The 20,014-nt window shown below is 42.0% G+C and overlaps 1 protein-coding gene and 1 non-coding gene across 8 annotated transcripts in view; one reads left to right on the top strand and one right to left on the bottom strand.

Annotated features, from left to right (window-relative positions):
- LOC128737228 (rho guanine nucleotide exchange factor 5-like) overlaps positions 1-7,277 on the top strand; it is a 62,856-nt gene extending 55,579 nt beyond the window's left edge. For all 7 annotated transcript variants that reach the window (XM_053831825.1, XM_053831820.1, XM_053831824.1 and 4 more), the window contains exons 3-8: positions 3,511-4,813; positions 4,881-5,227; positions 5,285-6,131; positions 6,195-6,357; positions 6,416-6,620; positions 6,691-7,277. In XM_053831825.1, coding sequence (XP_053687800.1) covers positions 3,511-4,813; positions 4,881-5,227; positions 5,285-6,131; positions 6,195-6,357; positions 6,416-6,620; positions 6,691-6,866 — 3,041 coding nt within the window. In that variant the 3' untranslated portion in view covers positions 6,867-7,277. The remainder of the gene's footprint in view (positions 1-3,510; positions 4,814-4,880; positions 5,228-5,284; positions 6,132-6,194; positions 6,358-6,415; positions 6,621-6,690) is intronic.
- A 7,726-nt stretch (positions 7,278-15,003) lies between these two features.
- Positions 15,004-15,076, bottom strand: Trnak-cuu (transfer RNA lysine (anticodon CUU)). The gene has a single exon. It is a non-coding gene; the product is annotated as a tRNA-Lys (tRNA).
- Positions 15,077-20,014: the final 4,938 nt, after the last annotated feature.

Below are 20,014 nucleotides of genomic sequence, written 5' to 3'. Positions count from 1 at the left end.
ATTTGAGGTAATGACATTCCATCGTATTAAATCGCCAGTCGTATTCGACTATGGAATTGATGATCAGATATTAAAAAAGGGTCGATTGCGTTAACGATCTTGGTGTCACAGTAGACCCGAAAATGGCGTTTGATCGGCATCGTGCGATGATAATTTCAAAAGCAGCTCGTCAGCTATGATTTATAGCCAATATTGGGCGAGATTTCAACGATCAGGATTGTTTTAAAGCATTCTATTGCGCGTTAGTACGTCCGATTCTTGAAAACGCATGTCTAATTTGGACACCGCATCAGCTCTTCTATTGGAACCTTCGAATTGAACGAGTTCAGAGAAGGTTTATACGGTTGGCTCTACTCTAATATGCCTTGGCGTGAAGCGTGATCCAGACAACTTACCTCCTGATTGCTGCCGTTTGCTTGGTCTTGATACACTTGAGTGTCGGCGTAAGGTGCAACAGGCGTTGTTCGTGGCCATACTGCTAAACAGGGATGCTACCAGGGTTTCCACATGCACTGATTATTCTGTGTTTAACAGATATTTGAAAGAAATCGCCTGTACAGAATCTGTATGCATAGAATACAGATTTTCTGCCAAATACACAGATTGAACAGATGTTTGAGTTTTTACAATGAGAGTAAAAGGGACGGAAATAGTCAGCAAAATGACTCTCCGTCTCTTTCACTCTCATTGTTTTGCATTGGACAGATTTTTGCGCAGATATTTTTCTTCGCTGATACAGATGGCGAGATTTTTCTAACTTCTTTGCTGACTAACCGGTTTTACCGCACTGAATTTAGCCGCAATGAATCAGTTGCATCGTGTATAAAAACTTTCAATCAACTAGAGGGATATTTTGAATTCGACCCATACCACCACTACCACCCTAGACCCATCGTACTCTACCAACTTTCGACAAGTGTACTTTGAGAATCATTCCAAGTAGTGCCTGCAGTGCATGACTCATACGCCTACGCCATTCTTCGCTTTCCGTTTGCGCTCCACCTCCTCCTGATGAAAATCTATTCACAACAAAACACAACAATCAAAACACTCAGATAAACGTGATGGGAAAGTGGCATTGATAATATTAAATTATTTAGAAACTTTTTGGGAGAGATTTTCGAATCTCTTCAGAATCCGCAATCAACAGATTCATCTTCGATGAAGTAGCAAGGCATGTGGACGAAGTTTCTGAAGTAACAGGAAATATGAACCGAACTTTTTCGTTCTTGAAGGTTTATCATTCTAATAATGGGTTTCAAGAAACCGACAATTTTTCAAAATAAGCCTGCGAAGCCCGCACTTGTGTGGGCTAATTTTCTCACACACGCGTACTCGTTCTAATGAACACGCCGGCATAAGCATTCCTTTCGGACTCCCGCTCTTGGTTATTCATGCACTATAACGACTTTTGCGAGTGTGCATTTAGCTAACAGCCACGGTCGTCGCTCACGCACATTATTGCACCCGCAGCAACTGATAGCGATCATTCGCGAGGACTCACGCTCCCACCCGCGTGTGGAATCGAGGGCGTAAGATGAAGAAAAAAACAAAAAGTTATGCAAACTCTGTATCCCAGTGTGCCGCTAGCCCTCACGGGCAGCTGGCTGCTCACGAATTGATTGTCTCCTGAGTGGTTATGCAGAAAGACACTACGAGACTGTGCGTTTTCGAGTGTGTAGGTAGTAAAATGTTTGCACACAGCAACGCCGGCTGTTTTTCGTTTATTCTGGGAGCTCCATTTTGAGAATTTGCGTGGAACGACAAATTGGCTAGCGCCGGGCCTGGTTCAAGCATTTGGTTACAATACGATTATCATAGATTATTAATAGTGTTTGTAGTGAGCTTAATTTAGACTTTAAGTCAGATGAGTTGTAAAATAATAAAACATTAAATACGTGAAAACGTGAATTAACATCTTTGGCTGGAGCAGCACGTTCCTCACAACCAATGACATGATTCTGTAAAGAAGAATGGATTTGGTCGCCATATTAGGTTTAATCGCAGTTTTCGCAATGAGCCTTACAACCGAATTTCATTTTAAGACCACCATTGGAAAGCGGTTAGAATCAGAATCCAATACGGCGACCAAATCCAAGATGGCCACCACAAAAGGTTTTACTCCATTTGAAAGCCCTCTTCTTTTTGTTTACAGAGCCATTTGTTAGTTTTTTTCATTGCAAATTTAGGAAATATCACATGATATAGATCGGAAGGCTTGGCCAAAATTCAACTTGTGTTGAAACTATCGGGTTCCTTGGCGAACGAGGGGTCCACTGTCCACCTGGTGAGGACTACTAACTTACTGCTATCAGGAAGAGAAACAAGTTATAATACGCAGAGTTATGTTTTCGGTTCATAATTTGTCCATGGCCATGACAGGTTTCATTCTGTACCTCTAGCCAGTACCACTCTAATGAACTTGCCATGGCAAGCAGCTTTATTGCTGATAAATTCAATGGCATTCAGTATGAATGCACAGAAGCAGCACTACTCGCTGTGACAGAACTGCTTCCGGATGGTATTTTATAGATATTCGACATGGCTTACTGTCCAATTTCGTCACATCCTGGTTAAGATGGTGGATAAACCGATAATGCGATGAGTACTAGAGGTTTAATACACTAAGATAAAGATTAACAAGTGTTACAATTAAATGAAATAACATCAATTAAACTGAACAAAATTTCAATACAGAAGAAAGTGTTAGAGTGTACAGGACAATTGCGGTGCTAGTGCTACGATCCATGGGACGACTATGGTTTTTTAGACCAGCCGGGGCCTACTTGTTTATTCAACCCAATCCTATCCAATCCCTCGTTTGACACCTATCTAGTACGGTTTAGTTTAGTCCAAGATTATCAATATGCAAATGATTTCAATTTTTTTTTTATTTTTTGTGTGTAGTTAGAAAAGTTTTATTCGGTGATGAAGTGATGTTGTGGTTTCAACAAGACTGTGCAACATGACACGCCGCGCTTGTCACAATTCTTTCATTGAAAGAAACTAAAAATTTTGGGTAATAGACCCGTAAATTTGTCATTAAGATCATGCTTCATTTAATCATTTAATACCAAAAGACTACTACTATTTGTGAAGCTATGTGAAGCTTCAGATAAGCGTTGGAAGACAAAACTTAACACTTTATCACTGAAAAACGGCCTCCATTGGTGCAAAAACTGTTCATAATTGGCCTTTCTTCGAGCCAACTGATGTAAACAGGAAGCATTTTCAAATAAAAATAGCAAGTAATGATTTTTCGAATAAAGTAAAATTCGCTACAGTTAATACAATTTATCTGTCTTTTATTTCAATACAAAATATTATGTTCCTATAAATAAAAACTTCCTTTATAAGCGAAAATTCAACAATTATAAACAGTTTATAACATTGTTGTGTTCAAAAATTTCTTAGTGATCAGATTCCAAAAAAAGATGTACTACTGCCTTACTGAGCACGCTGTTGATGTTAACAAAATGCTAAATTCGTTTTGTTTTTTTTTATTTCCAGATGATTCCGACCACGTGTACGAGTCACTGGATTCACACGGACAATCACGTCAGAGCACCCCTTCAGTAGGTTCCGGTACGCTCAAGCACAGCCGACGAGTGCCACCGCCACCACCAATCCAAGCCTGCATTAACGGAGAACCCCTGTCGCCGAACGGTGCTGGTTGGTCAAGTAACAACTACGGCCATCATCCCAGACCGTCCGCGGACGACAACTTTCTCAGCAACGAGGATGACTTTGACTCGTTCGACAGTGACAACGAAAGCGATGAAGATCATCATCGCAAAAATGACAGCGGTGTGGACATCAGCAACGTCAAACTGCCGGATCCACCGCCACCGAATGGACAAGTGTATGCCCTAATGCAAAAAATCAAAAGCTTAGGAACGCTCTCCAAGTCGGAAATTGCCAAAGGACTGAACAAACTTTCCAAAAGACGAACCAGTTCGTCTAAGGTTCCGAAGGTAGGCACCGGCGAGAGGCTGGCGTCACCCACCGGAACAGACGAATCAACCAACTACGAAAACACGCCACTCCCTAAAGTACCTAAAACCAAGTCCAAATCCTTCAAGCTACCGCTGCAACTGACGGGCTCAAAACCGTCCGAAGACTACGAAAACACCGACTTTCACAGTCCGGTTTCACCGAGCTCCCCCTCTCCGAACAGTTCCGCAATCGCATCTAGTCCCGCTTCGGAACAGGCAGACAAATCTCTTCTAGCCAGTATTAGCAACAGCGATTCCAGCAACGTGTCGACGTTCCGTAAAAAGTCCAAAAGTGGCAAATCCCTTCGATCCAAGCTGCGCAAAAGTCTTCAGTCGGAATCTAGTCTCAACATCGGCAGCTCCTTCAATGGATCGCGCAGCACCTTCTACGTAACGGACTCGTTGGACGTGGACTCCGGTATTTTCAACGGCAGCGAACCGAACAGTTCTTCATCGAACCTGAACGTATCGACGACCGGCGAGAAGGACCCATCGGTACTGCATTCCCCCGTCACCAACAAAGTGATCGACCGTAAAACACCGGACCAGGACCGACGCAAATCCACTAACGGCAGTCCGGCCAGTAGACCAACAATTCCTCCGCCACCGCCACCGGCGAATGCCACAAATGGGGATAAGAAGTTTCTTAAAAACCGAAAACTAGGCGCTACCTCTTGGTACGCCGAGTGTGGAGTGTTCAAATCTGAAAGCCTCAAACAGGCATCGATGGATTGTGAGCTGAAAAACAAGGAACGCAGTACGACGTCCTGGTACGCCGAAGTGGGTCTGTACCAGACGAGTGGTGTTTCGGTTGCCAGGTATTTTTTAAAAATCATTTAGCCTTAAAACGGGTAACTTTAATTTACGATTTTTTTTTTATTTTAGTTCAAGCGAAAGCTCCGGTGTGTCAACCGGTGGTGAAGGAGGCCCAGGAGATGACCACTCGCACAGCATGTTCGTCAACGAACCGCTGTACCAGATCTACAATGCTGCCAAGTTGGAATCCCTGACGAGGGACATCGATGCGGAGATTGCCGGAAACACGGAACTGTACGATGATGGTTACGAGAAAATTTCCAATCACAGCAAAGACGGCGATCGGAATGGTTTTGCGGACGAGGAAATTGGACGCAAACTGCGTCCGAGTGCTTTCGAACTGATTGAACCGAACGTCGGCAAACTGCGGACGCTCTGGTGCGAGATACCGGAGGTCATCAATTCGCAGATTTTGTGTAAGTTTCACTTAACCTCAAAATTAAAACAAAAATTACGCCATTTTATTTTTTTAGTGACGCTAACCCCCAATGAAAAGCGACTTCAGGAAGCTAAATTTGAAATCCTAACCTCGGAAGCATCCTACTTGAAGTCGCTCAACCTACTGCGATCGCACTTCATCAACCACCCTGCGTTCCGGGACGTAAAAGTGCTGACCTCATCCGAGCGCAAAACTCTATTCTCCAACATCATTCCGGTGCACGAATGTTCCGATCGGTTGCTGTGCGATCTGGAAAACTGTTGGCAGGATAACATCATGCTGCTCGGGTTGAGCCACAGTATATTCAAGCATGCCGAAAAGCACTTCCACGTGTACGTGAACTACTGTGAAAATCAGGCCAAGATCGATCGCATGCTGAAGAACCTAAAAGCCAACAAAACCGAATTCACCAAAACGCTGCTCGAGCTCGAGTCCGACCCGATTTGCTGCGGGCTGAGTTTGTCTTCCTTCCTTATGCTGCCCATGCAGAGGATCACCCGGATGAGACTGCTTCTGGATGCCGTCCTGCAGCGGCTTAAATGTGATGACGACGAGTTCGAAAACTGGGAGAAAACTTTCGTCCTAATTAACCGAATTCTCACCCAATGCAACGATGCCGCTCATCGGAGCGAGCAAATGTACGAGATGGAAATGATTTCCCGAAACATTGAATTCCCTAGCCACATCCGACCGCTGGCGGTGGTACCCTGCGGAATTGGCCCACCCGGCAGTGTGATACGGAAGCTGGAAAAGCGAGGTGACTTGGTGCACCTGCTGTGGCGAGGAGACGATGCTAAGCTAACTTTCGGAAAGAAATTCAGTAAAAGTAATATCTACGCCTTTCTGTTTACCGATTTGCTCGTTTTGGCCAAAAAGAAGGGGTAAGTTCTTTTGGGGGGTAATAACCGTCATTCCACTAGTGATTTGTGATTTTTTTTTCTCAGCGATGAAACGTACCTAGTCACCGACTACTGTCCTCGCGCTCTGCTTACTGTCACCTCCGGTGATGTCGTGCCCCAGCTACCGACCAAGGAGATGCAAGCAATCGGCAAACATCTCATTATAATGACGTTGCTGGAAAATCATGAGGGAAAGACTGCTGAAATGGTTCGTTCGTTTGTAGCTAGTGTTATCTTTTTCCACTTAACAACACGTTGTTTTTCAGATATTAAGCTGCCCGTCGGAAACGGAACGGGAACGTTGGCTCAAGGTCACCGAGCCACTGGCGTCGGAAAATCCGGACGAGAAAATCTACGAACAGTGGGACTGCCCCCAGGTGATAGCCGTTCATCCCTATCAGGCACTGCAACCGGACGAGCTGGGGCTGGACATCAAAGACGTCGTTAACGTGCACCGGAAAATGGCCGACGGTAAGTAGTGCCAAAGCAAAACGAAACTCTTAATAATTTAAATTAAATTCATCGGAATTATATTCTACAGGCTGGTACGAAGGGGAACGCATTCGGGACGGTGCCGTCGGTTGGTTTCCCGGCAACTACACCAAGGAGATCTTTTCGGCGCACATCCGAGCGAAACATATAAAGCAACGGCACATGCTGCTCTCGTATACGTCCAAGTATATCGACACGACCACAATGAAGCTGCCGAAAAAATGAGGAAACCCCCGTTCGAACGTACATAGTTGTAAATAAAATGATTACAGTGAATGATGGTTCAGTCTCATGTCCCTACAGCCAGTGACTTGAGGCTGAACCATTTATCTACTAGCAAAGGCAATGTATGTTAAAGTCAACAAGTTTTGTAATTAATTTGCTATGTGTTGGATTTGATGTTGTTTTGAAATAATCAAGTGTAAATTTTTGAAAATAAGAAAAGTACACGAAAAATAGGTACGTGCAAATAAGTGTGCAAAACATAAATATATTTAAATTATTTTAATAGACTCTATTGTCAATAATAGAATGTGTAGCGAAAAAGGTAACATCATGTAAAAAGTTTGGCTAAAGTTTTGAACAAAGTATTGCAAAGTTTATGATCGAATAGTATTATGAATAAAAAATACCAACCCTCATTATATACGTTACCGAAGGTTGTTGTGATATTAAAAAGAAACACAAAGATAACTGAAGGGCTCTGTTTGTTCATGTTTAGAATTTTCTGGCAAACAAAAATAGTGTACTTGTTTTATACCTAAAATTAACGTGTTGTAAACGAAAGCGGTAATAATTATCAACCTCCTCGAAAGTATTGAGACTTCCGAACAGTGTTAGAATCAGCGAATGTGCTAATACTGACGGCGGTCATAACTCATAACCTTGTAACACTCTGCTACTTGGCGATAAAACAAGAATGACGAATGGTACTTGGACTGTAAATCGCTGAATTTCGCAGGCGGCGATCAAGTGCTTGTTGAACAGCTCTGCAGAAAGTTAGTCGTAAAGGAAAAATCCGCGGCAGAAAGTCTTAATTTAACCAGAGCGGTGGCACTACCAACGAATAGGGTTGCCAAGTGGCCGGTTTTTGGTCGGCCCGATCGGTTTTTCACTTGCAAAGCCCGTGGCAAAAAGGCCGGTTTTCCGACATATTTGTACTTTTAGCCTGATTTGTTAAATTTTCTGATATTAGCAATCCTGAGCAGATCATTGAAGATAGCCAGTTTTGCCTTTGGCGGTAACATACATTAAATTGTCCACTAGCGCCAGAAGCAAGTAGGTAGTTTTTACTCTAAAACTAGCTATCTTCAATAATCCATTCAATGTTTGTTGTACAGCTGATGGCAACGTACGACCACTGGTTGCCACGGGACATCAAAATCATCAACGGGGATATGAACACCCAGGTCGGTAGGGAAGAAATGTATAGACCGACGATGGGCCCAATAGCGTGCACAACGACATGAACGACAACAGCCAACGATGGATGAACTTCGCAACTCTCCGAGGCCTAGTGATCCGAAGCACCTGTTTCGCACGCAAAGGTATCCACAAAGCCACCTGGAGGTCACCTGACGTTTCTCTAGCATCCCGAACATACGTTCCCTACGGGGTGCGGATATTGAATCTGACCATCACCTAGTAGCAGTATATGTGCGCTCAAAATTGTCAACCGTATACTAGACAAGTCAAAGTCGTCCTGGTCGGTTGAACATTAGGCAGCTGGATAACTCGCAATGTGACATCGGAGAAGTCCTAGGTGAAAAGCCGTAGTATACGAAACGATTGGTTTGATGGGGAATGCCAACAAGCGGTGGAGAAGAAAAAATGGTGGTAAAGTCATCTGAGCATCCCTAGTGGCAGGGAGAATTTGGTCAACAAGCGCCGGATCGTGAGGAATTAGAATATTAATTGTAAGCTGGTATGATACGCACAAGTTTTACGACGAGGTGAATCAAACTCGTAAAAGCTGCATTCCGAAACCTGACATTTGTAGGGACGAGCAAGGATTCTCACAAATGAGCGCGAGGTGCTCGACAGGTGCAAGCAGTTCTTCGATGAACACCTCAGTGGCGGAAGTTGCAGAAGAAACAGGAGTTAACCTAGGAGTGTCCATGGAAGCTAGCAATGTCCTAGGACCTGATCTGCAAGAGGTCTAATAAGAAAGGAGATTACACACGACCAATAAAACCGCGGGTAAGGATCGCCTACCGGCAGAGCGTTATGAACATGGTCGAGAAACGCTCGCAACGGCTCTACACTGGGTTATTACTGTCTCCTATAGTGCAGGATTTCGTAGAGAATTATCAGGCGGTCTTCATGCCACCATGATGCGCCACTACAGATCACATCTTTATTATCTGACAGATCTTTCAGAAACGTCGGGAGCAAGATGAGTCCAGTGGAGATGTTTTCTGGTTAGTTTATCACCCCTACTGGGTGTTACCCTTGACGATCGCCGACTTTGTTAACAAAAAAAAATATTACGTTTTTTTCACCATGCACTCTCACATTCACTTGAAATAACGGGATTACGATTTTCTTAACATTCTTCTTTGCAGAGAATCCATTTTACGGTCCTTTTATTCCACAAACCTTTGTAATGTTATTGCGGAGTTTCCACCTTTTACAGTCCCACGCGAAAATTATTAGCGTGACTAATGTTAGTCAAAAGAGGTTTTACGATGTTCAAATTTGTTTTTCACCCCCGCTGGGTTACCCTTGACGATCACTTAAATTTTCAAAGCGGAAACTGTTCAATGTATATAACAACGTCGATGGTTGCTAACGAATCGTTCCGCGCACTTCTATTCTACAAACTGTGCATACTAGATCACCTATTTTAACTCACATTGAGCGTGACTATTTTCTGCGTGTCCCACCTGCGCTGGCAATTTAGCAATTTGAGCCATCAGTGTTTCGTCATTGCCTCCCCAGTGTACCTCTCCTTGCTTGACAAGCATACCTTCTATGTATTTGGTAAGTACAGGATAATTATTATTAAAATATGAATTTGCGTAGGACTCGTAAAATTGCTGCAAGGCACAATAACGTTCGCGAATGCTTTTTTTCGGACCAGAAAATAGTCAAAGGGTAAACGGTTGAGTGTGTAGGGGAATGTCCCGGGCCCGGTTATGAAACAGGTTTTGTTTTTTGTCCATAGCTTTTGATCGGATCATTCAATTTTAAATCTTTTTAAAGCATTGGAATGTTTAAACGTATACCTATCTTTTTGCCAAAGGAAGTATATGGGTTTTGTTTAAAACACACAAGTTATAGCAAAATTTCCAAACATGGTTTTTGTGGCTAAAAGAAAAGTGTCCCCGGTTGTGAAACACCTCGGGAAATAAAAACTCATTATGCCCCAATTGAAGTAATGTACGATCATTGAAGTATAAAATAAGTGATTTTCTAGATGTTTCACAACCGGGGAACTCGACTGTTTCATAACCGGGGCGGTGGCCATATTGCAAAAAAATTATATTATAATTTTTGAGACAATAATTTCACTTAAAATTTGTCTGTGTGATGAAATAGAGGTCCAAAACTTAGCTTATATACCTTTACCTGAGCTTTTTCATTCCATTTGGTACACAAAATAATCAATTGCAAAACATGCGAAAAAACTTTTTTGGGTGTGTTTTCAAACACTTTTCCTACAAAGCATTGTAAATGTTGAAGTTTGACCGTTGTTTGCTCAAAAGTTATATTACTATGAGACTAGAGGTTGGTAGTAACTTGACTGCACTAGGATAATAAAAACGTTAAAAATTACGGGTGTTTCACAACCGGGGCCGTTTCACAACAGGGGACAATCCCCTATATACATCGTCGATGGTTGCTAACCAATCGCTCCGCGCACTGCTGTTCTACAAACTGTGAAAACTAGATCACCTATCTTAACTTACCTTGATCGGCAGTACAATGTACCCATGCATCACATCTTTATTGACTTCAAAGCAACTACGATACAGATGATCGAGACAAGCTATGGCAGATAATGCACGAACACGGTTTTCCAGATAAACTGACGCGACTAATCAGAGCTGCATTTAATCGAGTGATGTGTTTCGTGCGTATCTCGGGGACACTCTTGAGCAGCGAAATCTACACCAGCCTGAAAGCGGAATGGACAGATTGGGCTAAAAAAAATGCCAGAAGACCAAAGACCGTAGAGCGTCTCTCACGGACGGTAATCGTTGACGACGACGAACTAGAAGTTGTAGATGAGTTCATGTATTTGGGATCGCTGGTTACCACGGACAACCACACTAGTAAAGGAGATCCAGCGGCACATTCAAGCGGGAAATCGGGCCTACTTCGCAAAACGCTACGATCAAGAAGCATACACTGCCATACGAAGCTAACAATGTACATGCCCCTTATTAGAGTAGTTCTTTATGAATTTGAAGCTGCGACGCTTCTCACGAAGGACATAAGCACGCTTGCCGTGTCCGAGCGGAAGGCACTGCGGACGAGTTTGGCGGAGTACAAACTAAAAGTGGAGAGTGGGAGAGGTTACGGGAGCCAACGACGTCGTTACGCTGCCGGACGACAGTGCGACTAAAATGTTTCTCTTCAATGAGGCGCGAGGAACAGGGGAGCTCAACGTGCAAGACTTCTGAGACGACTGGCAAATTGGCGGGGAGTGGCGCAAGGACGAGTGGGAAGGAGACGACTGCTTGAAACAGCACGAACCACCCCGATTCTAGGTTGCTTATGACGACAACAATGCTGGAACGAGGAGGCTTTGTCACTTTTTCTTGCGTACTTCCCAAGCACAGACATCAAATTGGACTAGGTTTAATCGTCTTGAAGAATCTGTGACCTGTTGGAACGAAATGAAAATAAATATCTGCAACTTTTCCTGTCATTTTTATAAAATAAGTATTCACCAAGATATGATTTTTGAAAACACAAATTATTTCTAAATACGTCCCTTCAAACCGTTTGAAATTTACTGTTGATGAAAAAAAATATTAATGGAAAATGACGCCTTGTGTGGTATCCATCACAATTTTACTCCAATCAAAAATGGGGTTTCCCAGCGTTTTACGCTGGCAATGCTCTTAGGTAAGTATTTTTTTAACTGTCATGGATTCACACGAACTTGGACAGTGTGTTTTCGACAGTGAAAACTGTTTATTTTTAGTTTTCTTGAAGTTGTTCATATCTGTGAAAGACAATGACGCCAGTTGTGAGATTTGGAGGCGTATTATCAGCGGATGTCGTGCTTACTATGGGCTTTATAAGCAATTGCGGTCGAACAGTCTTGTAAAGGGTGCTACAAGACGCTTATTAGACCGGTTGTTCTCCGGCATGCATGAAACATGAAAAATACTCGAGGAGAACCTGCGAGTGGTTGCAGTTTTCGAAAGAAAAGTGTTAAGAACGATCTTCAGCGGTGGGCAGTAGAACGGAGTATGGAGGCGAAGGTTGAACCATGAACTCGCACAGCTCTATGACGAAACCAGTAGGTAAAAGGTGGCTAAAGCAGGACGGATACGATGGGTAGGGCATGTTGCAAGAATGCCGGATAACTGTACTGCAAAGATAGTGTTCGCTTTAAATTCGGAGCGCAGTGAGCAAGATGATTACTGGCTTTAGTTTTCAGAAGGTCGCATAATCAACCCTTTTGTGTGCATTATGCGACCTTTTGAAAACTAATGCCAGATTAGATCAGGTTCTGAGCGAATTGGAGAGCGGTAGCACACAAACCGAGTAAATTGAAGAAACTTTGGTCATCAGGCTTTGTCTTAGGACGGCAAGCCAACTAAGTAAGTAAGTATCTGTGAAAGAACGCAGTCTGAAAATAAACGCAAGAAAAAATATATAGGTGGATTAATCAGCCAATCAACTTAAAATTCAACTCGCACCAGAATTGACGTAAAGTATTTTCCTGAAAATGTGTCTAGAAATCTTTCGATAACAAAACCTTTTTGTAAAACCTGGACAGAAAGCAACGGCAAAATAGAACTTTTTTTTTCAATGATTTTATTTTTAATGTTTCGAGCGATATCGCATTTCGTCAAACTCAAAATCATAGTTTTTTTTGGCTCATGCAAGTGAATTTTGCTGGGAAACTTTCACATTTGGTCGGTATTAAATCAGACTGGACCAAGTCGCAAAATTGTAAAAAAAAATGAGTTAAAGACAGCAAACGTTCAATAATTTTCTAAGCTACATTTTACTGTAATCAGACTACATAAATTTTGCAAATAGCCAGAGTTAAGAGATGATTTCGAGCGATTGATAGGGATAAACGTTTTTCTCGAAATCAGAGTTTTGTCACTTTGTTCGGTCTGACTCAACACCGACCAATTAGGCCATTGCAAATTATTTTCAAAGTTTTTGTCCCCCCGGTCTTCAAAATTGGCTCTAAAAATCGGAGGGCAAAAAAAATTTGTTAAATTTGAGTAAAAAATTTTTTGTATAAAATCAATTATCTGTGGGTTTTACAGCCTAAAGAACTCGAAAAAAGAGTGTACGGAGGAGTGTTAACGCTTCTAGCACGAAACAAAAATGGAAGTACAAATAACGTAGCTTCCGAAAACCGGCAAAAAAAATTTTTTTTCGATTTTGATTTCATTTTGGAAGGTTTTTGCATAGAAAATAACAACATATATATCAAAAGCAAAAATAAATTCGGGGTTCACGATTCAAGCAAAAATTCCTAAAAATCTTATTTTTTTTTGCGTGATTAAAAAAAATTCTTTGTTTGTCAGTTGTCTAGACAAAAACTTTAAAAAATATTTGTAATGGCCTTAATCGCATTTGTGTACAAACGTGAACGTGATTAAATAGGATATTCACTGAGAAACATCTCCATGAAACCAACTTTGTTTAACGAATATAAATATATAGTAATAAATAGAAATAAGCATGTACATCTATGTAAAAATTTCCACAAAAACTAACATAATCCATCTTTGAAAGCGTCGTTTTCAGCCTATTAAGCACAGCCTCAACAATGTTCATAAGTCATGTTGAAACTTTTTCGTTGAATGTTGTTGTGTGATTGTTGAATGAATATGTTGGAATTAATTCGATATAAATTTTTCAAACAAAGTCATTTGCCAACATTTTCTGAATATTCGAGCGCATTTTGGTATCGTTTTTTGCGGTTGCGGCGATTATTTCAAGCCTTTTCTGTGTGTCGATTCTATTTTATGCTAATGTGTATTGTATTTCCAGCAGGCAACAAGCGCCTGTATGATGCAAACTGTAACACTTATATCGTTCTGATTCAACCTTAGGACAATCTCAACTTCGAACACTTAGAATAAAATGCTCGTTAGTATCGGCTAATATGATAAAATATTATGCTTATTGTATACCACCGTATACTTAGATGACATTCTAACGATCACGGTCAGAGGTGGCATAAACCGCAGCGCAGACCAAAAGACACACATTCTTAAACAACACAACACTCGCCATGCGGTGTGTGTTCGCCCACAAATTCCCTTCAGTGTCTCTTTTGCTAAACACGCTCTTTCCTGTTTTACGCGCACCAACAAAAGGCAGTCGCAAACGCAGAGTGATAAATTTGCTGCGTGCTTTACCACACCAAGAGCCGCACTCTGCGCGGCTGGATTGTACACCCTGCGCTGGGTCATTTGAAGTGGTGTGATTGAAAAAAACATTTTTACTGTTGTGGTGCCTGATCCGTACTAACTTAACATAGACCATATTAGTTGTTCAGTGCAGCGTGTATTTTCACTTTTAAAAGGGCAGAAAATTTGTAAATACAAAACAATTTTTTTGCGCAATTCCGCACGGAGTGTGGCAAAGGGCAGCACCAAGTGCTGTTTGTCACTCACTGGGCGATTTTCACCGAGTGCTGTCGTTCGCTCCCACTCTGCTTTCGCTCGTACGCTGTGTGCATATTAGCTGTAGAGGTGTGTTGCCGAATCGCTCTGTGCGACAAGGCATAATATTGGAACATTGGGCGCATAGTGTGAGCGAATGACAGCCCTGATCACGGTACAAACTGTAAAACCGATTTTTGGGATATTGTGCGAGCATATCAAGGCTTATCCCCTACCCAAAATCAGTTAAATCTTTGGAAGGAAACCTGAGAAATTGCGATGGGCGAATAGCCCCCCACTCAAGGTCCTATTCGACGGATTGCGCCCAGACCATCGCCCTCCCGGTCCCCCACCTAGTTCCGCCAATGACCACCCACAATTAAGTCGATTCCCATATGTTACCTTCTTAGACCACATTGGGGCGGTTACCATTAAAGCGGTCCCCGAATTAACGTTTTTATTGAGGTAGGTAATTGCTGTAACTTCTACATTATAAGAGGAAAATGCTAGGCAAACAGTTTTCCCACCAATAATAAAAAGATTTCTCGCGCCCAACGTGGGGCTCGAACCCACGACCCTGAGATTAAGAGTCTCATGCTCTACCGACTGAGCTAGCCGGGCAGTTATGTATCCTTTCCTCCCCGAAGGAAACCGGCTAGATTGCAAGCATGCATCCTTCTGCGTAGCAGAAAAGACCTTCACAAATCCTTCACGAAGTGCACCCCAAAAAGAAATGATTTCCACCAAGCAAATCGATTTCAAAGCCGAAAAATAGCAAATCGTAGAAGAAAAGCATGTAAACATGTTCATCTTTCATACGTACCTACACCAGAAGAGTGGAAGTTAAAACCGAAATAAAATAAAATCGGAATCGATGCTGCTCGTCGGCTGGTGGTGGTATGAGGGGTGGATGGGCGAAACGAGGAAAACATGTGCCGTAGCAACAAATAGAAACCCTCGCTCGCTAGCGTCCGACTGTGTCTGATCGTGGGAAATCAAATATAGGTTGGGTTCACACACGACCGGCACGCGTGCCTGAGAGAGACGGAGGAGGGATGATGAATGGTAGCCTGCGCCTAGTAGGACGGAGCGAAAAGGACACAGTAAAGCCGAAGGCATGATGCCCTTCATATTCCGATGGATGGCAGGAAAATAAAAATAAAATATAAATTATTGAAATAATAAACTTATCGAATTAAAGTTATTAAAGCAGAGAATTTAGTCTAATTTTGATGTTTGAAACTGGTAAAAATTTTAAAGAAAGAAGAAAAGGTATAGATTTTTAAATGTTGGCATGGCATCATTTGTATATAGGTAGAAAACCGTACGTGCAGGAAGCTCTCTGAAAGAGCTCAGCATGGCTGGAAACTGCTCCCTTACAAATCACTCCTACACGCTGCACTACACCCTAACCAACGGGGATAACGCTTCAAGTGACCTGAGTAGGAGGAGTTTATGCGTTTCTAATTTCCCGTACGTTCTTAGGCGCTCAGGATACGGTTCTTACATGAGGGTGTCCTAGCCTAACGCACTAAAAACGGGAAACACGTCGAGAGGACAGCTGGCTCTTATAGCATCCACTGCAATGCTACGACAAGAGCTCGCAGTGATTGGGTGCGATAAAAATGATTTTATTTTGTATTGTTTTTCTTCTTTTCTTTTTTTATACGATTTCTTCAAGATTATTGTTATGAAACGGGAGATGAAACATTTGGAAAGCTGTTTCCCACGCTAAAGAGAAACGGTGTAACGCACCTGTCCTCTTTGTGTGTCAAACGGATGGTAGTCGAGTATGTCGGGACTTACTAGGAAGCTTGCAAGGACAAGGATACGTGCCGTAGGTATGTTTTCCAGCATTGGAAATATATCATTTAGGCCAATTTCTTTTTTTGAAATATATTACCGTTCGTTATCTGCGAAATTTAGCTACAAGCATATTAATCGCTTCAAATACGGACAACATGAACTTCGTTTGCAGAAATCTGACTTTTTGGGATTTTGGTGTTTTAGGATTATCTTTTCGTAATTTTCTTTGCATTTAATTACATCTGTCCTTGGTTAGAGTTAATTATATATTGTTAGAAGCTAATGTTATTTTTGAATTTATTTAGTCTACAATCAATGTTAAAACAACTAATGACTGTACTAGAGAAAATGAGACACACAAAAATGGTCGCCAAAAATTTATTTCAAGTCGGATTTTCTTCGAACTTTAAGGGAATAAACTAGAAGATTTTGGTTAGATTTCTACTTCATTACTTTATTGGATCTTCTCTCTATAACCGAATGGCCGCACCTCACCCTTAACACCATGACCACTCATATCCACTATATCCACTTTTTCTTCAAAACCAAATTGTCCTCCAAAACTTTACGAAGTCTGGCCTTCATGATGGCCCAAAACTTTTAATCGAGCAACATTCCGGCGAATTTGGCGAATTAACGTCTTTTGGTATCAAACATAGCATTGTTATCTCTGTACCAGTCTAACGGGTGACAACTAAAATTTTGGATTTTGTCCCAAGCTGTCAAAAAAAGACAAGATACATGAAGAAGATCTGATTTACCGAAATTGAAGATACATTGTTGAAAAAAAATTAATGTACATTTGAAAACGTCCGTAATCGGATGTTCGACGAAGTTTCGTTTGATGTCGAAACGGGAGCGTTGTACGGCCGTTATATCAACTTTGCGAATGCATCTCTTGTCTTGATTCTACCAAACAACTGTTTGCAATTCGTGGTTTCCAGTTATTTTTGTACGCCAAGGAACTCAAAATCCCGAAGAAATCTTCGATTGGACGCACTGGGACAGATGCGATGATGCTCTATCCGGCCAAAACACGTATTGTCCATCTGCATGAAGTTTTTGTAGAAACGGGATCAAAATTTTCTTCAAACATTCGTCTGGTGTATATCTTAATTGATAGCCAAACCAGAGGACTTGTTGTTGAAGGCATGAGCTAGAGAACGATGTCCTTCTGCGTCCATAATTTTGGCTGGTCTTCCACTACCTTGCTTGCGAATAGTTGTTGGGCATCTTAGGATATGGCAAACAGTCGAAGCCGCAACATATTCGCTTTCTAAATGTTGTACCATATACTTTTTGCCGAGATTTCTGTGGCAGTTCGTAGATGTGTACAACGCGCTGCCGCCATGCTTCTTGTTTCGACGCCATTTTAAGGAAAACTGGGTAAGCATAAACAAAACAAAAAATATTGACAAAAAGAGAACTGAGCTCGTTTGTTGTTGAATATAGGGGCCGCGAAAAAATTCAAAAATTTTAGTTGCCACTCGTTAATAACGACCGAGCGTAGTGGCAGGATGCTAAATCCAGCCAAAACAACGTGAGATCACAGGAAGGGCTGGAGACACTTCTGGAGGCACTCGTGCCGATAGATTTACCCGATGATGATACCCCGCAGCTAGATCATCTCGCCGCACCCACAGGTATCCTACCAAACCAAAAACTTTTTGGTGACTTTGTCCAACTTCATCTTCTTTTTCTCTTCAGAAACAGCTGACCGTAATGTGGCAACGTAAAATTCATGCCCGGAAACTTGTGTCAGCCTTCATGTAAGCCTGGATGAAGAGGCACGACGCACCTCGGTTTCGTCTCGGTATAACTTCCTGGTGCTGGTTTTAGCCACCTTGTTTTGTTTGTCGTTGCAGTTCAGAGCCTTTCGATTGTAGATCGCGGCATATGACTCGGTTCACAAAGCACCGATGAAAATACGAATAACAGCACAATGAAATCTGGTTTGTAACCTCACGTACCTCGCCTCCCAAATTCTCTTCTTGTCGAATTCCGCACGAGCTTCCCAACAGAAAGTGGTTTGTGAATAAGCAGATTGCTTAGGGCAGCGGTTCCCAACCTTTTTTGGTTCGCGAACCTCCTGGCGGAATTCCCTAGACTATTCTACATCGAACTAAATTTTGGGCGAACCCCCATTTGAGAAACGCCGAAGGACGACTGTTGACAGTCAGCCCCCCTTCAACGGGTATTTTTGTGTCGTCGTCCAACTTCCAACTATCGCTTGCTTTAACGCAGTGCACCACAGTTGCGACAAGTTCTTGCTGAATCTGCCCTGTCAGCGCTATACTGCGTTCTACTTTCATCACTAATAATCCGAAGCCATCCAAATCGATATAAGTAAAAGACCTGCTGAATGAACCTAGACGGAATTGAGGAATTGAGCTAACCGGGGCATACTATCCAACAAACATTTTTGTTTCATAATTTTTGTTTAACTTATTCAACTCTTGTACAACTAATTCCCGAGGAACAAGTGCTTGATAAGCTACTGTGCAGCAAAAATGTTACTTGGATAGACACGGTGCATACGCTCGCAATCTTGCGGACGAATGCTCATAGATTAGTAGACACAAGGTACCGTTGACGAATCTAGTTTACCGCAATTTTAGAATCGGCTTATTCGTTCGCGGACGGCCAGTGTTGCGTAAAAGCACTGGCATTTCTTCTTAGAATTTATATGCTTTCCGCAACCCGTCTTAGGTAACATTGTGTGCATTGTTTCAGTTCTTCAACATTAAACTTGTTTTATTCTTTGGTTTAGTTTAGAAGCTTGCATCAAAATTATTAATATTTTATTCTAGACGGATCGTCTAGATAGCTTAAATAGGCGGTTGCTGATCACCACACTGAAGACTGAAAAAGACTCTGCTGATCCAACTCGTCGTCATTCTTGACATCGCATCTTGCATCGACAACGATCATCAAGATGCTCCAGAAGTCGTGCACTACACCGCACAGTTATGGTCCGGATGTTTCACAAAGCATCGTACCATTTTAATGATCGTATTGCCCTCGTTACGTTATATTAATTGCCTCGACCCTGGAAAAGCTCTTGGGGAAGGGATTTCCAATCCCAATTCGTTATCTGAGGCAAGTACTGCATTGCGTATGAACATCTTTCACCTCCCGATCATTTATTTTAACAGTAGCACTTACCGATGTTTAGCAGTTTCGAGTCAATCTCGCAGTATTCGTTTATCATTCGTCGCCAAGGTCTTGCGGTAGAAACTTGAAAAATCCCGCCTTCTTGGAGCTCATCGTCTTAATGCCTGAAGTTCTTTCATCTTTCAGCGGCTGCTTACTTTCACCATCCTCTGCCGTGCAAACTTCATTCACTCAAAACACGTTAAAAGAGCATCTAGCGATTTATTACCAAAATGTGCGTGGAATCGAGACCATCATCCTAAGTTAATGTAACTGTGTAAAAAAATCTATTCAGGGCAGTTGTTTAAAGGTTTTTAAACTCACTCTGTACCATTACGATCAGATTTCACGTAATACAAGTAACAAATCACGTGGCGATGAAGTGCTAATCGCGGTTTCTATGATAAGTTCCATGAATACAAAGTAAAACCGTGCTTAACCTAACAGTATTGTGGATAACAATTAACTCTGGAGCTTTGACTCACAGACGCATAGCGATTTATTTTCCGATAAATTCAAAAACGTTTTTCGAAGAAGATTACTGCCTATAATCGCAAATCAGTCCCATATGCATTTTCATCGTTTTTGAGTTAAATATCA

Source organism: Sabethes cyaneus, chromosome 2 (assembly GCF_943734655.1).
Source record: "Sabethes cyaneus chromosome 2, idSabCyanKW18_F2, whole genome shotgun sequence".
In the NCBI taxonomy this organism is placed as follows: domain Eukaryota; kingdom Metazoa; phylum Arthropoda; class Insecta; order Diptera; family Culicidae; genus Sabethes; species Sabethes cyaneus.
Note: the sequence above shows the minus strand (reverse complement) of the source record. Positions and strands in the feature narration are given on the sequence as shown.